The sequence below is a fragment of the Dioscorea cayenensis genome, chromosome 7, assembly GCF_009730915.1.
Source record: "Dioscorea cayenensis subsp. rotundata cultivar TDr96_F1 chromosome 7, TDr96_F1_v2_PseudoChromosome.rev07_lg8_w22 25.fasta, whole genome shotgun sequence".
Taxonomy (NCBI): Eukaryota; Viridiplantae; Streptophyta; class Magnoliopsida; order Dioscoreales; family Dioscoreaceae; genus Dioscorea; species Dioscorea cayenensis.
In genome coordinates this window covers 31,267,151-31,288,407 of record NC_052477.1, presented here as the reverse complement: position 1 = coordinate 31,288,407, position 21,257 = coordinate 31,267,151, and the positions used below count along the sequence as shown (strand labels likewise).

Sequence of the window (21,257 nt, the reverse complement as noted above, 5' to 3'; positions counted from 1 at the left end):
GAATGAAAATTTTTCACAAATCATCCTAGAAAGAGGATCAGTTACAAAAATATCTCTTTTGGATGGAAAAAATGAAAATTTTGTTCGGATTTAAGAGCAAATTTGAAATTGAGATTATGTCAATTTTCAAAGGCTATGGTAAAGTAAAAACTCCAACTTCTCTAATGAACACATTTTATGTATAAACAAATTAATAATATAAATTGCAAAAGTCTTTTTTTTTAGATAAAAACTGAAAATTATAGATAAACATAAAAAAATTATAAATTTAGTGGGTATATACAAATTAATAATATAAATTGCAAAAGTCTTTTTTTAGATAAAAATAGAAAATTATAGATAAAAATAAAAAAAAATTATAAAATTAGTGGGTTGGGGGTTAGTGTAAATTTAGAATTGAAATTTTGACAATTTTAAAAAGCTATATTAAGTCAAAGACGACAACATCTCGAACAAACATTTTTATGCAGAATTCAGTAATTCACTCATTTGTTGGTGTGCTTTATAATCATACAACAGTTAAAATATTGTGATTATCTACCGAGTAGCCCAGCGGCCTTTGCAAAAACAAACAACAAGAGAAGCACAACACTGGAAACAAACAATAAGAGAATGTAGCCAGAGATCTGAAAGACCACATAAGCAGCAACAGTGCAGAACAATATCCTGATAGTCGCATTTCTCCTCCAAAAAAATCACAACTGCAACTGCAGAACAACAGTACTCTGCCGTAAGCCATTTCCAGTGCAGGAAAGAAAGAAGCAAAAGCTAGTAACTGGAAACAATCCTCATTAACCTGTCACACTATCTATTTATGTGCTTATGTAAGAGTGCATACAGACTTCTAAATAACCAAGTGATTGATGAAGAATTTTGCCAGTGAGCAAATGCGAAGCAATAAACTGAAGAAAATTAGACTTGGCCATGTAGACCAGTTATAGATTCAACATATTAACCTAGGGTTCACTCATCATAAGAAAACAGAATTAAGAAAGTTCAACTGCAAGGATTTGAGACAGTAATTGGATCAAAAGCATAGAGGGCAGAAAGCAACTCAGATTAATAGATGCTAGTGTTCCGAGCAAGCAAGCAAAGAAGGAGAAATCAATTGATAAAAGATCCAAGCACAATGGTACATAGCATTTTGATATCTAAAACTATCATTGAATTTGACACACCAATTCCTACACCGAGGATGTCATGGAGAGATTGCTGTCAACCAAAACATGAGAGCGGAGGGGAAGAGCCCATGGACAGACCGAGTAGGAAATCAAATGGATCAAGGATGGATGGGATCTAGAAAAGCAGCTCTTTTATTTTCTTTACTTTCAGTCCCGGTGGGTCAGGGTTGTTTGGCGATGGTAGAAATGGAATATAAGAGATTCAGCACTTACCAAGCACGCAAGAGTGTGTGTGGCATCTCCATCTCCATCTCCATCTCCATCTCCATCTCCCTCTCCCTTCCATGCAGCTTTTATATATTCTAAGACTGAAGACATCTCTGCCTGCCAGTCTGGGTTCAAGTAGAATTATAACCAATAACCTCATGTTTCGTCAGACTCCACCGCCAAGATGAACCCCATTGATTTAGTAACCATATGTTAACTGCTGAAAATGCACTCACGCGTGTTTGCTACATTGGTTAAAACCAAGGAGTGGTCTTTCTTCATTGGCATCCTAGTGTTTAGTTGTCTCTAATGCTCCTCCTTGAATCTCTCTCATTTCAATAATGAGCTCATGCATGCCATATTGCCATGAAGACATTATCCGTTTGTGGTGGTTGAAAGTGCTGGAAACGACAATTACTTCCGAAAACAAAAAGGGGCTCAGATTCTTAAATAAAGTAAAAACATTGTCCTCATATGAAAAAGGCGTAAAAAAGATCAAGTTGTTTTTTAACATTACCCATTAAGCAATTGATGCTCACAAAAGTCAGGAATGGCAGCTGAGCTCCAAAATTAAGTCTTTTTTTTTTAAAAAAAAAATTTATATTTATTTTTCCTTTTGATATATATATATATATATATATATATATGCAAGCAGAGAAGAAGCTTTGGGGAAGAAATTGGTATTGTTGACTTAGCAATTTTATTCCAATAATCCAGCAACACAGAAGAGAAAGCACACGAAGAAGGTTATACAAAGGATAGTGTGTACTAAAACTACCAGGCGTGGGGGGTGGGGGACGATGATTTGAGAAAGTGAGTAACACACACATGTAATCAAGGGAATAAAAGAAGAAATCAAGGAAACAGCAAACCTAGAGAAGAGGGCGCTTGCCAAGGCGCTTGATCTCCTTGTCCATCCGGCCCGAAAGCATGAGAGCGAACATCTTGAGATCGCAAAGGAATGACCAGAAGGGGTGGCCAAAAGTAGTCGGGACGTTGCCCTCGATGAAGAAGTGGCTATACCAGGCCAGGGAGTAGCCAATGATGGGAGCGAGGAGCAGGATGATCCAGCGCCCGGAGTACAGCGAGCTCAACAGGCACAACAACCCCGATAGAGTGCCCAAAAAGTGCAGCCGCCGAGTGGCGGCTTTCGAGTGTTGGCTCACGTAGAAAGCCCAGAACTCGTCTAGGTTCTTAAAATTCATCATCATCCAACGCCACCCACCTAGACCTAGGCTATATCAAATTGAAATTGTGACGAAGAAGGGAAGGGAAGGGGAGGGAGACTCTGTTTTCAGCCGGCACTGGAGAGGCGATGAAAGAGATCCCACAGGCCACAATAACAAATTAATTTTAGGTTATTTTGTTTGGGATGAAACAATATTACAATAATAATAATTATAATAATAATAAACACACACTTCCACTTCTGTTCCATGGATGACCAAATCTCACTATCATAAAAATTAGTTATTTTATATAATTTAATAAAAAATTAATTATTTTTTTAAAATTATTTATAATTTATATCTTCATATTTCTCCCTTATATTTAATTTTTAAAAAAAATTAAATAAAATATCAAAAATAATTTTAAAAAAATAATAATAAATACTTTTTAATATTAAAAAATAACAGATAAAAATTATGACGGAGAGAGTAAAGTTGTGGGGTTAAAATTCCTAGAGGAATTTTTTTTTATTTAGCTTAAATTAATATTAATAAAGGTTAATTATTTTAAAGCTAACATTTCATTTTTTTAAAAAAAAATAATCGTGAATTTTATTAGTACCTGCTAATTTTTTTTAAAAAAATTACTTATTATATATAATAAAATTTAAAACAATAATATTTATTATTTATAGCAAATTATTTGATTGAAAAAATAATACTCATCCAACAACTAATTTGTTATATTCGTTATTCCTTCATTAGATATAACGTTTTAAAAATATAACAAAAGGTAATTCACCATGTTCTCCTATCAATCATCCATTAGTAAGTATATTCCTGTCATTATTTAAATCATTAATCAAAATATACACGTTTTTTAACCCCCAAAAACCATTTCAGAGCATAAGCAAGTTACTGAAGTAAAATAATTCATTTAAGAATGGATAAAACAACTACAAAGCAGAGATAAATAAGACAACAGTAGAATATCAAACTTATCTTGAATAAACTTTTACCAGCATAGATTTTCCTTTCAAAATCACAGTAGTCACAAAGATGTTAATCAAATCAAAACAGTGACAAACAAATTTTCACAAGGAATGATAGTCTGAAAACAAAATGACGGCATGTACCACGAACCAGAAAAATCAGCTACAGCACACAGTGATACTTTAAGTAATGGAAAGCAATAGCATACAGACCAGTCTGGAGATGGAACCATTTGGTCTTTGCATGAAATTCATACCCCCTCCTGGAGATCACTCATTAGATAATGAAAAGGTAATGCTGCAACACGAAAACTCATGTTAGTTAATGCGCTAAAAATTGAAAATTATACTAATGGGCACAGAAATTTGGATTTGGTTTGCAAATGCCAGACCAATTGCAGGCTGAAGCAGGTACAGCATTCCAGGGGTGAACTAAGAGAGTGATTTCGGGACATGAAATAAATTGCAATCAAGAGCTCACGTAGAGAACTGGAACCAATCCAGCCATTTTCCCATCTCTCCCCGGTCTTTTCTTCTTTACCTAAAACGAAATTGAATCATGAAATAGTTAGATCTAGTTACTTATCAACTTAATATATATTCTTATGTAACACAAATGGAATAGAATAAAAGAATTGCTCTTGTGAACTTACATAGTACCAACCATCAACCTCATAATCAATCTCAACCTCTTCTCCAGCATCCAGGCTCAGCTGCAAGAAGAAACCAGAAAATATTAATTCACTGTTTGATCTTGTTTGTTTATGATCTACTAGACAAACTCTTCAGAAATAATATGAAGCCCTTGGTCTGAAGCAATTGATAAGTGGGTGAGCAGCATCTCCATATTGTCAGGTGTTCTTTGTTTCATTGTAGTTCGTGTAAGAAGAACAGGCGGGAATAAAAAAAATAACAAGAATAGCATGGAGTTGTGGGAACTGGGGGTGATTATTATCAGATAATAAATATAATGAGAAGGCTAAGAAAAAATGGTGCCTCTAAACTTCTTCGGGACATGCATCACCCAAAAGATTGGAGCCACGATAAGAGTTGAGAAAACCATCTGGAAGCCACATGGCTTACCTCATCATCACCACCTGCAGTGAAGTCATATAAAGCTTTTCCAAACTGTGGATTCCCGGTGCTTTCCTCACTATCACGTTGACTAAAACTCTGACCACCAAAGCCAGCTAATGGGTTTTCAAAATGATTCAAATCTCTGCATGACAGATGCTGAGTATGATGGAGGTTCTTCTCTGACCTAAACATAATCCAAAACAAAACTTCAGACAAAATCAAAAGGAACAAAATCCTTGAGCTTGACGTCTTGAACTTCTACTAACCGGAGATCCCTGCCGCTCAAAAGCTGATGCTGAACCAAACCTGCTCGTGGACTTGCTCTCCTGTTCCAGAAGTTACAGTTTTGTTACCCACAAATTTTTCATATTTTAATTGATAAAATAAAGCTAGCATGTAGAAGACAGGCACAATGACAATGAGGTATCTGTCATGCATAAGGTATCTGAAAGAAGCCTATGCACAAAAGAACTAGGCATCAAACAAGTCGAGAAGATACCCGGGCATGAGCAAGCTAGCTGAGTGGCTCCCCACAAAAACAAAAACCAAAACCAAAAACAAAGAAAAAGAAGCAAAATGATTATGGTGAATCTTACTCAAAGAACTCACTGCTCTCAAATCTACAAAATGAAATTAACCCTCTTCACAAAATATTTATCTATTTTATGAAAACAAAATTGATGAGGACTTAGGAAACCAAAAGGCACAGAAACTAGATAATATTTGCATTTGAATAAAGAGCTCGACAACAACAAGAAGCCATTAGTCGCAACTATTTGGCGATTAGATGAGCCCTTCCCTTTTATGTTGCTCTATCAAGAACCAAAGGACTAGATAAACTAAGCTCAGACATATCATTTTATAAAGTTTATGCTAAACACTTTTTAAGGCCTACCACTTCATTTTCTACGGCCCTCCACTAAAAAATGTTTCTCTTCTCTTATTGGGGGACATCTACTAGTCGTCTAAAAATATGTTCATACCATCTTAATTGGTTCTCTCTTAACTTATGAATGATAGATGTTACTCCCAATCTACTTTGGATAAATTCATTCATTAACCAATCTTTCTTAATAATGCCTAACATCCATTTCAATATTCTCGTCTCAGACACTCCCATAGTTTGAGTACGTCATTTCTTAATCATAACATTCTGACCAATGCATCATAGTTGGTCTAACAACCATTCTATCAGACTTACCTTTCAATATAAAAGGAATGCTACAATCACATAAAATTCCTGAAGCTCCCCTCCATTTTACCCAACCTATCTTAATCCTATTTGTGACATCTTTTACAAATTCCCTATCATCTTGGATTATATAGCATAGGTATTTCTACCTCTACCAATCTCAATATCATTTGTCCTAACCCCTCCCTCATTATTTTAGATATTCTATCTTCATCCTGCTTAACTTGAAACCCTTCACTTCTAAAGTGTTTATCCACATCTGACACCTTCTCTAACTTCATCAACTAAGACCACATCTTGGCAAAAAACATACACCAAAGGATCTAATATACTTAGTCAGTTCAAAAGAGAAATAAACTAGCTGAATGGCAAATGGAACATTAAACCAAATGCAAAAGTAAATCTGGAAAACCAGCAGTAATAAAAATTCAGTTACAGGAGATGAGTAGAAAACCACAGAAAAATTTGTAGAGCCACAACTAAGGGTTAGTCTACCATCTAATTTCATATTTTACACGACATAATACTCTGTATTGTGTTTGAATCCCAAAAATAATGATTGCTAGGTGCATGCAACTACATACATACTGGTTGAGTATGATTGAGTACTCATATTTCACAAGAAAACATAGTCCAGAATATTTGCAAAAATCAAACTAAAGGTTCAAATCCATTTCACAAGCAGAAAAGTGAAAAAATGAAAAATTGATTTATCATTAAGCCCCAAATGAAATACCGGTTGTTGTGAGATCCCATAGCCAGATGGACGTGAGCTAAACAAGGATGGGTAATTCACACCACTAAAATGGGATGAGATAGAAGTTTCAACAGAGCCAGTAGACTCGGGAGAGGATGTCCCCGATGACCTTGCATCATCTTCCTGAAATTAAGATAAGCCTTTTAATTTATGCTTCAAAAATGGCCAGCCCGGGCCATAAATGAAATCATCATGCTACTTATACCTCCACTTCATAACTTTCCAAAAGTTCCTTAGCCCACATGTCATTGTAAGTAACTGATGGCCGAGAGGTAATGTTCTCGTCATCCACATCAGGTGCATCTGTCCCAGCGCCAGCAAGAAATTCATTCACCTAGCACAATGCAGATGTAACATAAGATGTTATTAGCAGAGATTTTCAAGAGAAAGGACCGCAGAATAAAATATCATACAGGAATAGCAAAAGAAGTAACATAATAAATCAACAAGTTTCATAGGAACACATATAAGGTTGACTTTCAAGGATGAGAATACGGCATATATGTAAGTCCAAATACAAGAAGTGTATTGCAATAAACTCTATTATCAGAAGAGGACAACACAAGTCATATGCCAATGATAAATCATAGATTATATTGCTTAAAATTCTCACCCGATCCATTGCTGGAGCATTGCTTCCCAAAAGACCATCATCAAGTCCCGCAGCCCACGCCATAGCCAATTCAGGATCAATTGAATCAGGCTCTTTACGCGTTGCATTTGATTCATATACAAGGTCAGATATTCCTGTAGCTACAGCTGGGTCGTTTAATCCCGCTGATGCGCTAATATTATGCCGGTTCCGGTAAATGTCAATGAGCTTGGCACTGCCATTGGCATTAAAACCAACAAAACAGACGAGCATTAACATTTAATATTTAAAACTGATGATATTAATAAGAAAACAATTCTCTTTAAGCAACAAAACACAAAAATTATAATTTTATAATGACATAAAATATTTATTTAATTCACCTAACTTTGTCCAAAAGCATGAATATTGATCTGTTAAAAGTAACTTGGCATCAAACTATTTTACCATCAAATTACCACTCATAAAAGAGATTCTATTGCACCAAGCACCACTAACTGTCTGCAAAGTTCTCTGGGACAGCTAGTCAAATGATATATGACATCAAAGTTCAAAAAAGGACAAATCAAACTGCTGATGTCAAAATAGAAGGTCACAACTGACCATAACTTCTTTTTTTTTCTTCTTTTGAGACTCTGACCAGAACTTTTAAAGTAGCAAAATGCAAATTTGTAAAATTACCTTGTAGGCCCAAGAGGAAGATATTTTGCTCGTGGAACAAAACAAAACAAAGACACCAGATCAAGAAGTTTCTCGTGTGTCTCATAAAGTTGCTTGAGTTCTTCATCCGTCCATTCTTGCTTGTTGTTATCATGATTACGCATATCCCTACACACCAACAAAGAACATGCATTCTGAACAAAATATAGCCCTTCATGCAATTAAAATGGATGGTATTCTCCTTTACCTTATCAAATCATCTTGTGCCCTGTACATTTCATCAAGAACCTTTAACATTGGACTAATTAAAGATCCAAGACCAGTACCACTAGCACCTTGATCTTCCCCATTACTAAGTTGCAATTCTGAAAATTGAGATTGCACCCCACCTTGAGCTAAAGCATGTAAAAATTCATATATCTGCAACCGGTAAGGTTCTCCTGATCTAATTGCTATGGTCATGAGAGCTTGAGCAGCAACAATTCGTACCTGCAGGTTTTATCAATAAGAAAAGCAACAAGAAAATAATGAGCCTCTTATGATTAATTACTATTGAGAGAAAGAAGTATGTTCGAAGAAGTACCTCCCAACTCCCACTGAATGCACACCTTTGAAGTCGTGTAAGTGCACCAGCAAGTGTAGGATTCCGAGAACTAGCAGCAGCGACCATTTTATCAGCATCTAGCATCATTAAAGCAGTACCAGGAGGTGTTGCAGATTCCCAAGCATATTCAGATGCAGCATAATTTGCATTTTCCCCAAGAAACCACACCTGCTCGAATGCTCAGTGACTAAGATTAATTGTTCGTGTTTACTTGAATATGCATTCAAATTTCTTAAGGAATAACTCGAATGTTAGGATAATCCTTACTGCAGCCTGCACTAGTCTCTGCAATGCCAGAGCTGCCTTTGGATCAGATGCTGATACCCTATCTACAGATGTAAGTCCAGACATTGACCCAGGCTGAGGAGGTGGAAGATCAAGCACAATAGTAACCGCTTCTAATGCTGTGTGCTTTCCATCTGGTCCAGCTCCAACAAGGCATGTCTGAAAGGACCAAAATTTTTTATTTTGAGATAATGAATCATATTGCTAAGAATTACTGTATTCAAGAGACTATTTACAATAAAGCTTAGTGCGGCCTTAAAAGACCTATAACAAAATCCAACCTGATGAACCTCGGTATGCCACAACCAAGTATTCAATATTCTTACTACAGTTTACCAACCAGTAAGTTAACTCAATACAACTCTGTTGGTAATTCATTTTCCATAATGCCAATAGGGTAAAATAAGAAAAGATCTCCAACCCAAATCAACCAAACTTACTGCATAAGAATTCATATGATAGAAAATTTTCTTAAAAAAATCATAATGACTTGCTTTACTTGTGAAAATTTCAAGGACTTACAGAAAACTTGCACAATTACACACATTAAACATGAAGACGACAATGATAATCATCCATGACATGCAAGAAGCAAGCAATGATGCTTAAATCTAAACCAAAATGAGAGTGATTCACTTATGGTATTCACACCTTCCATAGCAGCTGCAACACATCAGCATCAATTTTTCCAGGGGCTTTTGTGGCAAATATTCTGGCTATCTCAAGCAAGGTGACAGCCATGTCTGGAGTCGCCTGATACATAAAAAGAAAGTGAAACATTCCATAAAAACAAAGTGATAAAAATCTGAGGCTTAAAAAATATCCAATAATTGTAAACTGATACCAAAACAGTATATGGCGTGGAATTCAACAAAGCATGAGTAAGAATATGCAAATCTATTAACAAGTTGGGGTATGACATGCCCAGTTCATTTTCCATGGGGGACAATTAATAAATAGGGGTTACAATAAGGGTAGTTATAAGAGTTCATCACTTGTCAAGTTTAAATATAGGAAGTTATTGAAACCAGGCCAAATAGTTAATAATAAAATAATAACAAATGAGAACCTCACTGGCAGAAAATTTTGTAGCAACATTGGGGGAAAAAAACTTCTGCTACAAAGGTTGCAACATGAAGAATGTCCTATTAACTAGTAATTACAAATAAGAAATAAGAAGCTCAAGAACGTCAACCATTATGAGCAATTTTAATTGATCCAAATTTACCTATTATACAAGACGAGAAGAAGAGAAAATCTTAATTGAATTTTTGAAATTTTTGAATCTCAAAAATAAGGTCCTCAATTTGGCTTGCATTGAAACTAAGAAAAAATTCAAAAAAAATCACAAATTTAAATTTCAGGACTAATTCAAAAGTGGTTAGGATAATGGAAATTCAATGGAAGTGAGTCGGTTTACTGGAAGCTTTTTTTTTTTTCTTCCCAGGCATCAGTGGAGCCCTTCACTCATAAGAGCCTAAGCATGCAGAACATAAGACAAATAAAAACACTAACAAGTAGTAGATCACCCACAAAAACAAGGGAAAAAGAAATGACAGCCAGGATGGAGTACCTTAAAACGAGCATGCAGTGTAAGTAAAATCTCATTTAGTAATGTTGACGGCCAAGCTGGGTCAGAGAGCTCACATGCAATGATGTCCTTCAATTCCTCAAAAGATTCATGCGGATTTTGCATCCAGATTAGAGCCTTTATTACCATGGCTCGAACATAAACACATTCACATGCAACAGTTGTGCGCACTACTTCCATGAGCGAAGCTAATAAACCTGCAATAGTATCCTTACCACTGGGTCCATTAGATAAGGATAATGCCTTTCTGGAAGCTGGAAAAAAAAGGGGGGGAAGAGAGGGAAAAAAAAAAAGAAATGAGAAGAGGATATATAGTATACTATGATTTGCACATGCATATCACGGCAATTGCCTTTGCTCTAGGAAATATTCAAGAAACAGAAAAGTCATGAAAACAGCCAAATTTAAAACTCAAAATTTGCTACAGGCACTAAAACCTCGAACAAAGTTAAGTGCATGAAAATTAGGCTCTGATAGGATGGAATCCAATAGCGATAACCATGTCAATGGGGCCATGACAACCAAGGATCACTTTTACAGAGTAGGAATTTGATTCAGAAATGCCAAAAAATAAAAATAAATAAATCCTTACTAGAATATTCAACTTAATCTGTCTAAAATACAAGCAGTAAACTTGTAAACTGTGATTCAAGTTGATCTAAACCATCTATGCATGATGGGGCCCATTGTTATGCCATTGAGATTCAACTTTTTTCAGCACTATTGTACTCTTCAAATCCATATAGACAATGTAGTCTTCTCGTCAAGAAAAAAGAAACAAATTAAATCAGTTCCAGCATAAAGAATCCTGTTTCTAGGATTAAGTTACAACTTTTATGATGAACCCTGTCAGTATCATTCTCAGCACTGACTCAAGACAAATGAATCCAAATAAATACCTTCTGTTTGTGAGCCATCATTCAGATCTGAATCCATTGATTCAACATTGTCAGAATATGTGTAGAGCTGAGAACCTTCATCTATGTCAGCAACACCTAAAGCATAAGCTGCGGCCCTGCTCTTTCCCATTTCCTGAACAACTCTAGCCGCTGCATGCAGCACAGGGCGAGAAAAACTTCTGAAAGAGCTTTCCAATCTAGATCAGGAAAAAATAAGAACAAACCAAGTTAACACAATACTAGGGAAATTAATAAGAAGTTACATAGACAAATAAGGAATGGCTCTGCTACAGGTGCAGTTGTGCACCACCAATAAAATTACCCAGTATAATAACACTAGAAAAAGAAATACTATACCTTCTCATTGCAAGTTTGAAAAGAGGCTGAGGGCGTTTTGACTTCAAACCAGGCTTGTCGCTCTTCGGTTTTGGTGGAAGAGCATCTCTGGACTGAGTGTTATCCTTTGATGACACTGAAGGTGCCTCAGGTAACTTGAGGATTTCTCTCGTCAATCTAATCCATCCAGCAGCTCTCTCTTCAGTCCTAAAATAAAATAATATAAAGAACACAAATATAAATTAGTTCAATCATGAAAAAATATTCACCAATTCAAACATTTCTCAGTGAAATATAAATAAAGCAAACAACTACCTTTCTGAATTATCAAATTTTCCCAGTATACATAGTATTGCCTCGAAACAAACTCTATCACTAGGATCCAGAAGAAGTTGGTACAGTATAGAAGCAAACTGAGATTTAATATCTGGCCTTTCTGTGAAAGTCAGGCATTTGAATTTCATAAATGGCAGGTGGAAGATGACAAGAAAAATCAAATGCATAAGAATTATAACTTCTGAGTTCATATTACATGCATACCGTCCAATGAACGAGCTCTAGATAATGTGTGACATAACCTAGCAAGGGAAATCCTGGCAAGTACATCATGCAGATGAAGAACATCCAGCAATGCACCTGCTTCAAAGAGAGTTTTTTTTTGTCTTAGGCAAACTACGAAAATCTTTTACAAGCATGGGAGATACCATATCATCATATCATCCAAAATCTTGCAGATAGCATCCATATTTGCTTTGTAAAGGGAATAAAGATAAGCTCAAATATACGATCTTAAGCAACAAATAAAATATGAGATTTCTAGATTCTATACAAAATGTAAGAGAAGTTAAAACATATATACAATGACAAATCTCAACCAGCCTTCCTGACAACAATAGAATATGAAGAGAGATTTTACCCTAAACCTTCACCACCTGTGTAATAAGATGACACAAAAAACATTTCGGAGAATTAGATAAATAGAAAAATGCTCTGTACACAAGGAAAAAAAGGAATTGTTTGGGGCCAGTCTATGTCAAGTATAAATAATAACATGTGGAAAACACATAATGTAAGTTGTGGAAGAGAAATTTACAAAGGATCCATTTTGTGTAAGTTGTGGAAGAGAAATTTACAAAGGATCCATTTCTGCTGATGCAACAAACACGGAAAGGAGGGAGATGAGTCTGTGTTATCCTCAAATTCTTGCATTGTACTAAAACATTTCTTTTCCAATTAAAGATTTGTGTGAGGCCAATAAGCATAGTTGCTTCCTAAAGAAGAAGGAGACATTTAATAGAAGACATATTTAGCAATAAATTGATTTGTTCATATGTGGAAAACTAGCAGCGCTTAGTTAATTAACTTTGGAGACAGACATTTAAATAATAATGGAATGGGATGCTGACATAATACAGATAGAAGGTGGAAATTCATAAGAAAACAAGATGCTCAGCAGGCTATATTTTTTTCATGTAGTAGAGAATCCCTGAAAATGGAAGCTTGAGCAATAAAAGTATACCTCCAGGTTGTGCAAGCTTTCCTGCAAAAGAAAAAATGAGCAAAAGATTATAATGGAATCTCCATGTGAAACTATTTGAAGGCAAATTAGTATATAGGTTAAGCCAAAGTCCTGAGGTGTACTAATAATCATGCCCTTTCAAATAATGTCAATGCTAGAGTGCAAGACATCAGATCTGGCATTTCAAGGAAAACAGAAATTCTCTGAACAAATTTAAAAAAAAAAAAACCAACAAAAGAGGAGGTTTTTTGGGTAAAGTAATACTAACCCAAGGCCATGGCAACAGAATATGGATCTCTTGTGGCTATGTCTGAGATGATTGCTAGTCCATGTCTTACACCAATAGGATCCGCAAATGAAATCCTAAAGTCACATTAAGCTTTGCACATTTTCAGTAAATGACAATAATATCTCTTGTATGTCAATATAACAATTGAACAACAAAGATGATACTTATAAAATTTTAAACACTATGTATGAATATATTAGTGATTGGTTCATCCAACATGTGTCTAAACACATTCAAGGTTTATACCAACATACCCTTGTATAGCCCGATGGAGGAATGCTGGGTTACCGGGATCTAGAGGAAGTCTTCTTAAGGCACTAATAGCTGCATACTGCAAATTACTACGGACGATAGACTGCAATTATCAACATATATATATATATATATATATTAGCCATAGGGTATTAAGATTACAAAATTAATAACTAAAACAATGGAAATTCATGAAGACTAGAATCTTAAAACTCTAGACATGTAGCCTTTATTATGCAACTAAAGAAGTAGCTGAAAACCACATCACAAAGTTTACACAGATTAGATCATAAGCTTCTCAATGATATGAGGTGGGTTTTCTTTTTCACCTGACACATGCTATGTCTAGAAAGGTTATTGCTTGTAAAAGAAAATCACATCTGATGACTGTAAATTACTTATTCTTAGGCATAATCTTAGAGATATTAATAGCTCATTCTTAGGCATAATCTTAGAGATATTATTCTTTGTAATCTTTCCAATTTTAGAGCTACCAAGTTTAGAGCTAAATACTACCTAAATATGTTTGGTTCTAGTTCATCAATGAGAAATACAGATTGTCATTCTCTTCTCTTGTGACATGGTACCAGAGATTTAGGGTTCTTGTTTTGTTTTTGGTCTGGGTTTCCGATGACCGGTCCTCATCTGCGCGTGTCAACTTCCGGCGACAATTGATGTACTGGCTTCTTTTTCTCTATTTTGGATCCTTTCTGATTTGTTTTCTCATTTTTGAGGGAGTTGCTTGCTGAGCAGCATTCTTGGCCTTGCTTACCGTGAAGATTTTGTGGTTGTTGGTGTCACGTTTGTAGTGAGTGGAGCTGATCTACTTGGTTTGTGTTGTGCCAATATCGGTGAAAAGTCGAAGAATGTGGTGGTAATAGATGTTATCCCTATGTTGTCCCGAGTTACAGAACAGGAGTTAAATGACTCTAATTATTTGGAGTGGAACAATACCATCAAAATTTATTTAAGGAATATCTCCAAGGATGACCATTTGACGAAAGATCCACTAATTGATGATGACAAAAAGATAGTTTGGTTGCTGGATGATGCTCGGTTGATTTTGCAAATCAGAAACTCCATTGAAAGTGAGGTATTTTTGCTTATTAGTCATTGTGAATCTGTTAAATCTTTAATAGAGTATTTATAAATTTTGTATTCAGGTAAAGAGAATATCTCACGCATATATGATGTTTGTAAGGAATTTTATCGGGCTGAACAACAAGAGAAATCATTAATGGCATATTTCATGCACTTCAAGAAAACATATGAGGAACTAAATGTCTTGTTGCCCTTTAATCCTGATGTGAAAGTTTAGCAGGCTCAACGGGAAAAGATGGCTATCATGAGCTTTTTAGCCGGACTTGGCTCTAAATTTGAGTTTGCTAAGTCCCAGATTTTATCTAGTGCAGAAATTCCCCACTTACATGATGTTTTTACGACGATACTGCAAGTTGATAATAATCCATCTATCACTTCAGTCATTCAAACTAATAGTGCACTTGTTAGTCGTGGATCAAAAACAGGACAAGCATATGCCAAAAACAATAACAGAAGTGGAAGCACTCAAGATAGGAATTTGGACTCAAGGGGAATTGTTTGTTATTACTGTCATGAGACAGGACATACAAAGCGACATTGTAGAAAATTACAACAGAAGTCACAAAATCAAAAATTTCACTCAACTCATGTTGCAGCCACTGATACCATCTCAAGTTCCTCTGACAGCACATGTGCAATCTCTGCGGATGAATATGCAAAATTCCTTCAATATCAAGATAATTTAAAGTCTTTATCTCAATCTATCTCAGCAATCGTTGAGTCAGGTAATCCAAGTACATGTCTTATCTCTTCTTCGACCAAATGGGTCACTGACACTGGTGCCACAGATCATATGACAGGTTCCTACACTCCTATCCAATTTTGAACCTCACACATCTCCATCTAATGTCACTTTGACAGATGGATCTAATTCTTGTGTTCTTCGTATTGGCATTGTTGATCTAACTCCTTCATTATCATTGTCATCTGTTCTTAATCTACCTGATTTTTTTTAATCTCATGTCTGTTAGCAAAATTACACTTGTCTTGAATTGCTTTGTCTCATTATTTCCTGATTACAGCATCAATCAGGATCTTTTAACGAAGAAGATTATTGGTAAGGGGACATGAATCTAAAGGCCTCTACATTCTAGATACAAAATTGCCGAGATCCATTGCTTGTTCTAGTGTCCTCACTCCCTTTAAAGCTCATTGTTGTTTTGGTCATCCATCCTTACCAATGCTGAAGAAATTATGTCCTCAGTTTCATGCTTTGTCTTCTTTAGACTATGAGCGTGTCATTTTGCTAAACATCATCGTTTGAGTTCTCTTCCTCGAGTCAATAACAGAGCCAATTCTCCTTATGAGTTGGTTCATTCATATGTTTGGGGTCCGTGCCCTGTTTGGTCCAAACCTAGTTTTAAATATTTTGTTACTTTTGTTGATGAGTTTTCTCAAGTCACTTATCCTTTTTTTATGAAAAATGGTTCTGAGTTATTTACTCATTTCAATGCATTTTGTGCCGAAATAAAAACACAATTCAATATTTCTGTCCAAACCTTGAGAAATGATAATGCAAAAGAATATTTTTCAGATTCTTTTCAGACTTACATGGTCCAGAATGGCATTCACCAATCATCTTGTGTTGATACTCCATCTCAAAATGGAGTAGCTACATGGAAAAATAGGTAACTCCTTGAAACCGCATGAGCACTCCTCTTCCAAATGCAAGTATCTAAACAGGTTTGGGTAGATGCTATTTCCACAGCCTGTTTCTTGACTATTCGTATGTCTTCCTTTGTTCTTAATGGTGAGAGTCCTTATCATATCTTATTTCCCACTAAAATCTGTGTTTCCTGTAGAACCTCGAGTTTTTGGTAGTACTTGTCTTGTGCGTGATGTCCAACCTCATCTCACTAAATTGGACCTGAAATCTTTGAAATGTGTTTTTCTTGGATATTCTCGGTTACAAAAAGGTTATCGTTGTTATTCCCCTACCCTTAATCGGTACCTTGTGTCAGTTGATATTACTTTTCAAGAACATATTCCATTCTTCTCCTCGCCTTCCACGTCTTCTGGTTCTATGGAGGATGATAACTTGCTCCTTTATACTGTCACAACTCGAATAAGTGACCTTCCTCCACCTCCACCAAAACCCCCTATTTGGCAGGTTTATTCTAGGCGAGAAAGGCCTCATCCATGTCCTATGCAAATAACTTCAATGCCATTAGATACTACGATTAGTGATCTTGATCTTCCTATTGCAGTTCGTAAAGGTAAAAGACAGTGCACTTATCCCATTTCATCTTTTGTTTCTTATAATCATTTGTCTTCATCTTCTTGTTCTTTTGTTGCATCTCTTGAATCTACTTCTATTCCCAAAACTGTCTCTAAAGCCTTATCCCACCCTGGTTGGCGAACTGCTATGATAGAAGAGATGAATGCTTTATATACTAATGATATTTGGAATTTAGTGGATTTACCTACCGGAAAAAAGGCTATTATATGTAAATGTGTGTTCACCATCAAAGTAAATCCTAATGGTTCTGTTGCTCACCTCAAGGCTTGTCTTGTGGCTAAAGGATATGCTCAGACTTATGATGTGGATTATTTGGATACTTTTTCTCCAATGGCCAAGTCAACTTCTGTTCGCTTGTTTATTTCTCTGGCAGCAACATATGATTGGCCTCTACATCAGTTAGACATCAAAAATGCCTTCTTACATGGTGACCTCAATGAAGAAGTGTATATGGAGCAACCACCTGGTTTTGTTGCTCAGGGGGGGTTTGGCAAGGTGTGTCGTCTTTGTAAATCCTTGTATGATTGAAACAAAGCCCACGTGCTTGGTTTGGGAAATTTAGTCAAGCTCTTGAAAGTTTTGGAATGACAAAGACTAAGTCAAATTACTCAGTCTTTTATTCTAAATTGGGCTCAAGTATCATTCTTCATGTGGTCTATGTTGATGATATAGTCATTACTAGGAGTGATTCTATAGGAATTTCAGCTTTAAAATCCTTTCTTCACACTCAATTCCACACCAAAGATCTAGGAGCATTGAAATATTTCTCGAGGATTGAAGTAATGGGAAGTAAGAAAGGTATTTTCTTATCCCAAAGAAAGTATGTCTTGGATTTATTGACTGACACAGGAAAGTTGGGAGCCAAACCATGTAGCACTCCAATGCCTCCTAATTCTCAACTGACAAAGGATGGTGATTTGTTTGAAGATGCCGAGAAGTATAGAAGGTTGGTTGGGAAATTGAAATATCTTACATTGGCTCGTTCAGATCTTGCCTACTCTGTTAGTGTAGTGAGTCAATTTATGTCTTCTCCAACAGTTCATCATTGGGCAACACTGGAGTAGATTTTGTGTTACTTAAAAGGGGCTCCTGTAAGTGGCATATTATACAGCAATCATGGACATGGTGACATTGAGTGTCTTTCTGACGCGGATTGGGTGGGCGGGTTCAAAGATAGACTGACGTTCAACTACAGGGTATTGTGTGTTTGTTGGGGGAAACTTGGTATCCTAGAAAAGCAAGAAACAAAATGTGGTGTCTCGTTCTAGTGCAGAGTCTGAATATAGAGCTATGGCACAATTTGTATGTGAAGTATGTGGATATATGAGTTATTACCAAAAATGGGCCTTAAAACATCAATTCCAGTTGTACTATGGTGTGATAATCAAGCTGTTGTCCATATTGCCACTAATCCTATGTTTCACGAACGCACTAAACACATTGAGATCAATTGTCACTTTGTTCGTGAAAAGATTCAGCAGAATTTGATTTTTGCAAAATATGTAAAGACTAGAGAACAATTTGGAGATATCTTCACTTAGGCTCTTAGTGGGGTTCGGATTGACTATATCTGTAACAAGTTGGGCATGACTGATATCTATGCTCCAACTTGAGGGGGAGTGTTGTAAATAGCTGTAAATTACTTATTCTTAAGCATAATCTGAGATATTAATAGTTGATTCTTAGACATAATCTTAGAGATATTATTCTTTGTAATCTTTCCAATTTTAGAGCTACCAAGTTTAGAGCTAAATACCACCTATATATGTTTGGTTCTAGTTCATCAATGAGATATACAGATTATCATTCGCTTCTTTTGTAACAAGCAACAACAACAGCAATATAAGATGCAAATTACATAAAAGGAAAAACTATCTCCATGAAGTAATAAAGACAGAGATCACCTCCTTGTCACCACCTTGCTTGCCAAAAATGCCCTTTTTACGTTTTTGCTTTGTCTCTCCAACCTGGAATACAAATAGTAGTTAACAAAAGTTAAGCTTGTTAGCATAGTTAATAAGCCATGTATATGCAGCCTACATTAATGCAATTTGAATGAGTACAGCACACACCTTCTCTAGAATGTCAAACACAATTTCATATAACTTGGTCACAACCTCCGAATTGCTAGTAGATGCTGAAGTGAGGGCCTTCAAAGCTGCAAGCCTGCGTGCATGAACTGTGAAGGCAAACAAATAGTCAAAAAAAAAAGGCATGGTAGGATTCACAAAGAAACAAGAGACTACTAGTGTACAATACTTCGTTTATAGCATCATTTTATTAACATGAAAGGCATACTGTGTTTTCCATTGCATAAAAGAAATAAAAATTAACTTGACATCTGCCGATGCTAGGCGTAAATTGTGTAACCTAATACTTTAAGTGGCAATAAGAGATCGAAAATACATTCAACATCGGTGTTTGAGGCCTCTGAGGTAAGTTGGCCTACAATTCTTGGTACAACATCTGCCCTGGTGACCCCTCCAACAGCATCAATGTCAGCAAGTGCATCCCAATTCGGTGTGGGTATTCCACCACCAGGACTCAATCCATGTGCATCATTATCAGACAAAATTCTAGCCAAATAGTAGTAAACATAGCGTAAAATGTTCCTGTCCTCACATTGTTGATGGAGCTGCAAAACAGGAAAAAAAAAAAATCATGCTCTTTTATGAGGACAACAGAATGAAATAAAAATCTAGGGTAGGGGGTTCTCATCATGCATCATACTTCATCCACATTATGTCAAGGTCATTAAGAAAGGGGTATAAAAAAAGTTTGCATCTGAATTGATAAAGAATGAGGTAATAAGGAGGAGCACACCATGAGGAGAGATGGAGCTAAAGAAGGGTCCACTGAGTTGTACACGGCAAGTTTGGGAAACACATGATGCAACAACTGCTTCTGGGAGACTTTCTGAACACCACAAGCAGTCAAATTTAGATACCAGAGTTCCCGAGAGGCAATTTTAATCAAAAAGATGACGGGCTAAAGAAGAACCTGATCGGATGTGGCGGCAAGCTCATGGATGCTACGTGCCAGCTGAGCATATGAAACAGGCTGCAACAATTGGGATCATGTTATTCAACAAATCCTAAGTTCTTCTCCTAGGATCAAAGACTACATTACTCACATATCAAGAAGCAAAAATAAAAAAAAAAAAAAATTTATAAAAAAATCAAAAGCTTTAAAAAACAAAAAAAGAAAGGGGGATGGCAAACATTGGAACCTTCCTATGTTGTCGTTGAGGAATGGCTTTGACGGGGTTGAGGGCTTTGGCTGCGGCGATCGTGTCATTCTGGATCTGCATCAGGGAAGCCATCTTAAACTTCCGCTCTGTGGTTGTCGGCTTGCCAAGGGTGGATGAAGGAGCCGGTGGTGCGGTTGACGAATTGCCGGCGGAGACGGCAGACGGATCCGATGTGATCAGATCCATCAGCGTCGTCCCGGCGGAATCCTGACCGGAGGCCATGCTCCAGTTTGCGGTTGGGAACTCTTTCCTCCAAACGGACTGAGCTTTGACGCAAGCCTTGTGCTTTTACTCTTGCGTTCGGGGTACAAGGAAGGAAGGGAAAGAACGAGAGAGAGAGAGAGAGAGAGAGAGATGGATCCTTCGCTCCAAAAGGCAATTACAAAGAACCACCAGACGAATCACAAAAACAAAACAAGGAAACATGGTGGGTTTGTGTGGTAGGCCGTCCATATATATACTACATCTTCATAGGTGATAACGGGCCGAAATATAGCCATCTTAGTAAAATCTTTGCCAGTGGGCCGACCTGCAGCATAACGGATCCAAATCTAAGAAGTAAAGATCTATCATTATGTCTTCCATCTTGTAAATCTTTATCTCATCATGTCATGGTAAACACTTGGCATAATAACATCGGGGTCTTCGAGAGATTTGATTACTAACAAAAGATTTGAGTCATAATTAGATTTGTCCAGGTGAAGTTTTCATTGAAATTTACCTATCTTGTACTCGACTTGTAGGTAATAAAATTATAATGGAAATTAATATTTTAAAATTGATTATAAGTTTGGACATTTTTTTTATAATCCATAGCAAGTAATTTTGTTCTATACTCCATAGTTTTTTTTTTTTGGATTTGATAACTTTATTTTGTGGTAAAATGTGAAATAAAAACATGAAAATTATCCCATGCAAAATTATTCATAATATGTTATATTGCGTACATATGACAGGGCATTATTGCTTTGCTCTCTAGTCTGACCCATATAATAAATTTTTAAAAGTCGTTAAGACACTATAATTAGTGCACCATTGTATATGTATGTCCTTTTTATAATCTCT

At 36.2% G+C, this 21,257-nt stretch overlaps 2 protein-coding genes across 3 annotated transcripts; both read right to left on the bottom strand.

The window, feature by feature from the left end:
* Positions 1-472: 472 nt before the first annotated feature.
* LOC120264422 lies at positions 473-2,817 on the bottom strand. Of its 2 annotated transcripts, XR_005537425.1 has the most exons (3): positions 2,261-2,817; positions 1,395-1,805; positions 473-707 (listed from the first exon to the last, which is right to left on the bottom strand). XR_005537425.1 is itself a non-coding variant. In XM_039272235.1 (2 exons), the coding sequence occupies exon 1, from the start codon at positions 2,597-2,599 to the stop codon at positions 2,261-2,263; it is 339 nt and encodes a 112-aa protein (XP_039128169.1). In that variant the 5' UTR covers positions 2,600-2,817; the 3' UTR covers positions 473-707. The 2 variants fall into 2 exon arrangements, 1 of the variants encoding a protein (XP_039128169.1); XM_039272235.1 differs by lacking the exon at positions 1,395-1,805.
* A 725-nt stretch (positions 2,818-3,542) lies between these two features.
* Positions 3,543-20,605, bottom strand: LOC120264356. The gene is given in 28 exon segments (XM_039272165.1): positions 3,543-3,847; positions 3,942-4,090; positions 4,203-4,262; positions 4,633-4,755; positions 4,757-4,810; positions 4,893-4,952; positions 6,555-6,698; positions 6,781-6,909; positions 7,189-7,402; positions 7,849-7,995; positions 8,075-8,316; positions 8,411-8,599; positions 8,699-8,875; positions 9,368-9,469; positions 10,290-10,561; positions 11,207-11,403; positions 11,564-11,749; positions 11,858-11,978; positions 12,083-12,178; positions 13,062-13,082; positions 13,330-13,424; positions 13,605-13,705; positions 18,847-18,909; positions 19,015-19,121; positions 19,349-19,577; positions 19,766-19,858; positions 19,943-20,002; positions 20,172-20,605. Coding segments are annotated over 27 exon segments (3,597 nt in total). The 5' UTR covers positions 20,415-20,605; the 3' UTR covers positions 3,543-3,847; positions 3,942-4,018.
* Positions 20,606-21,257: the final 652 nt, after the last annotated feature.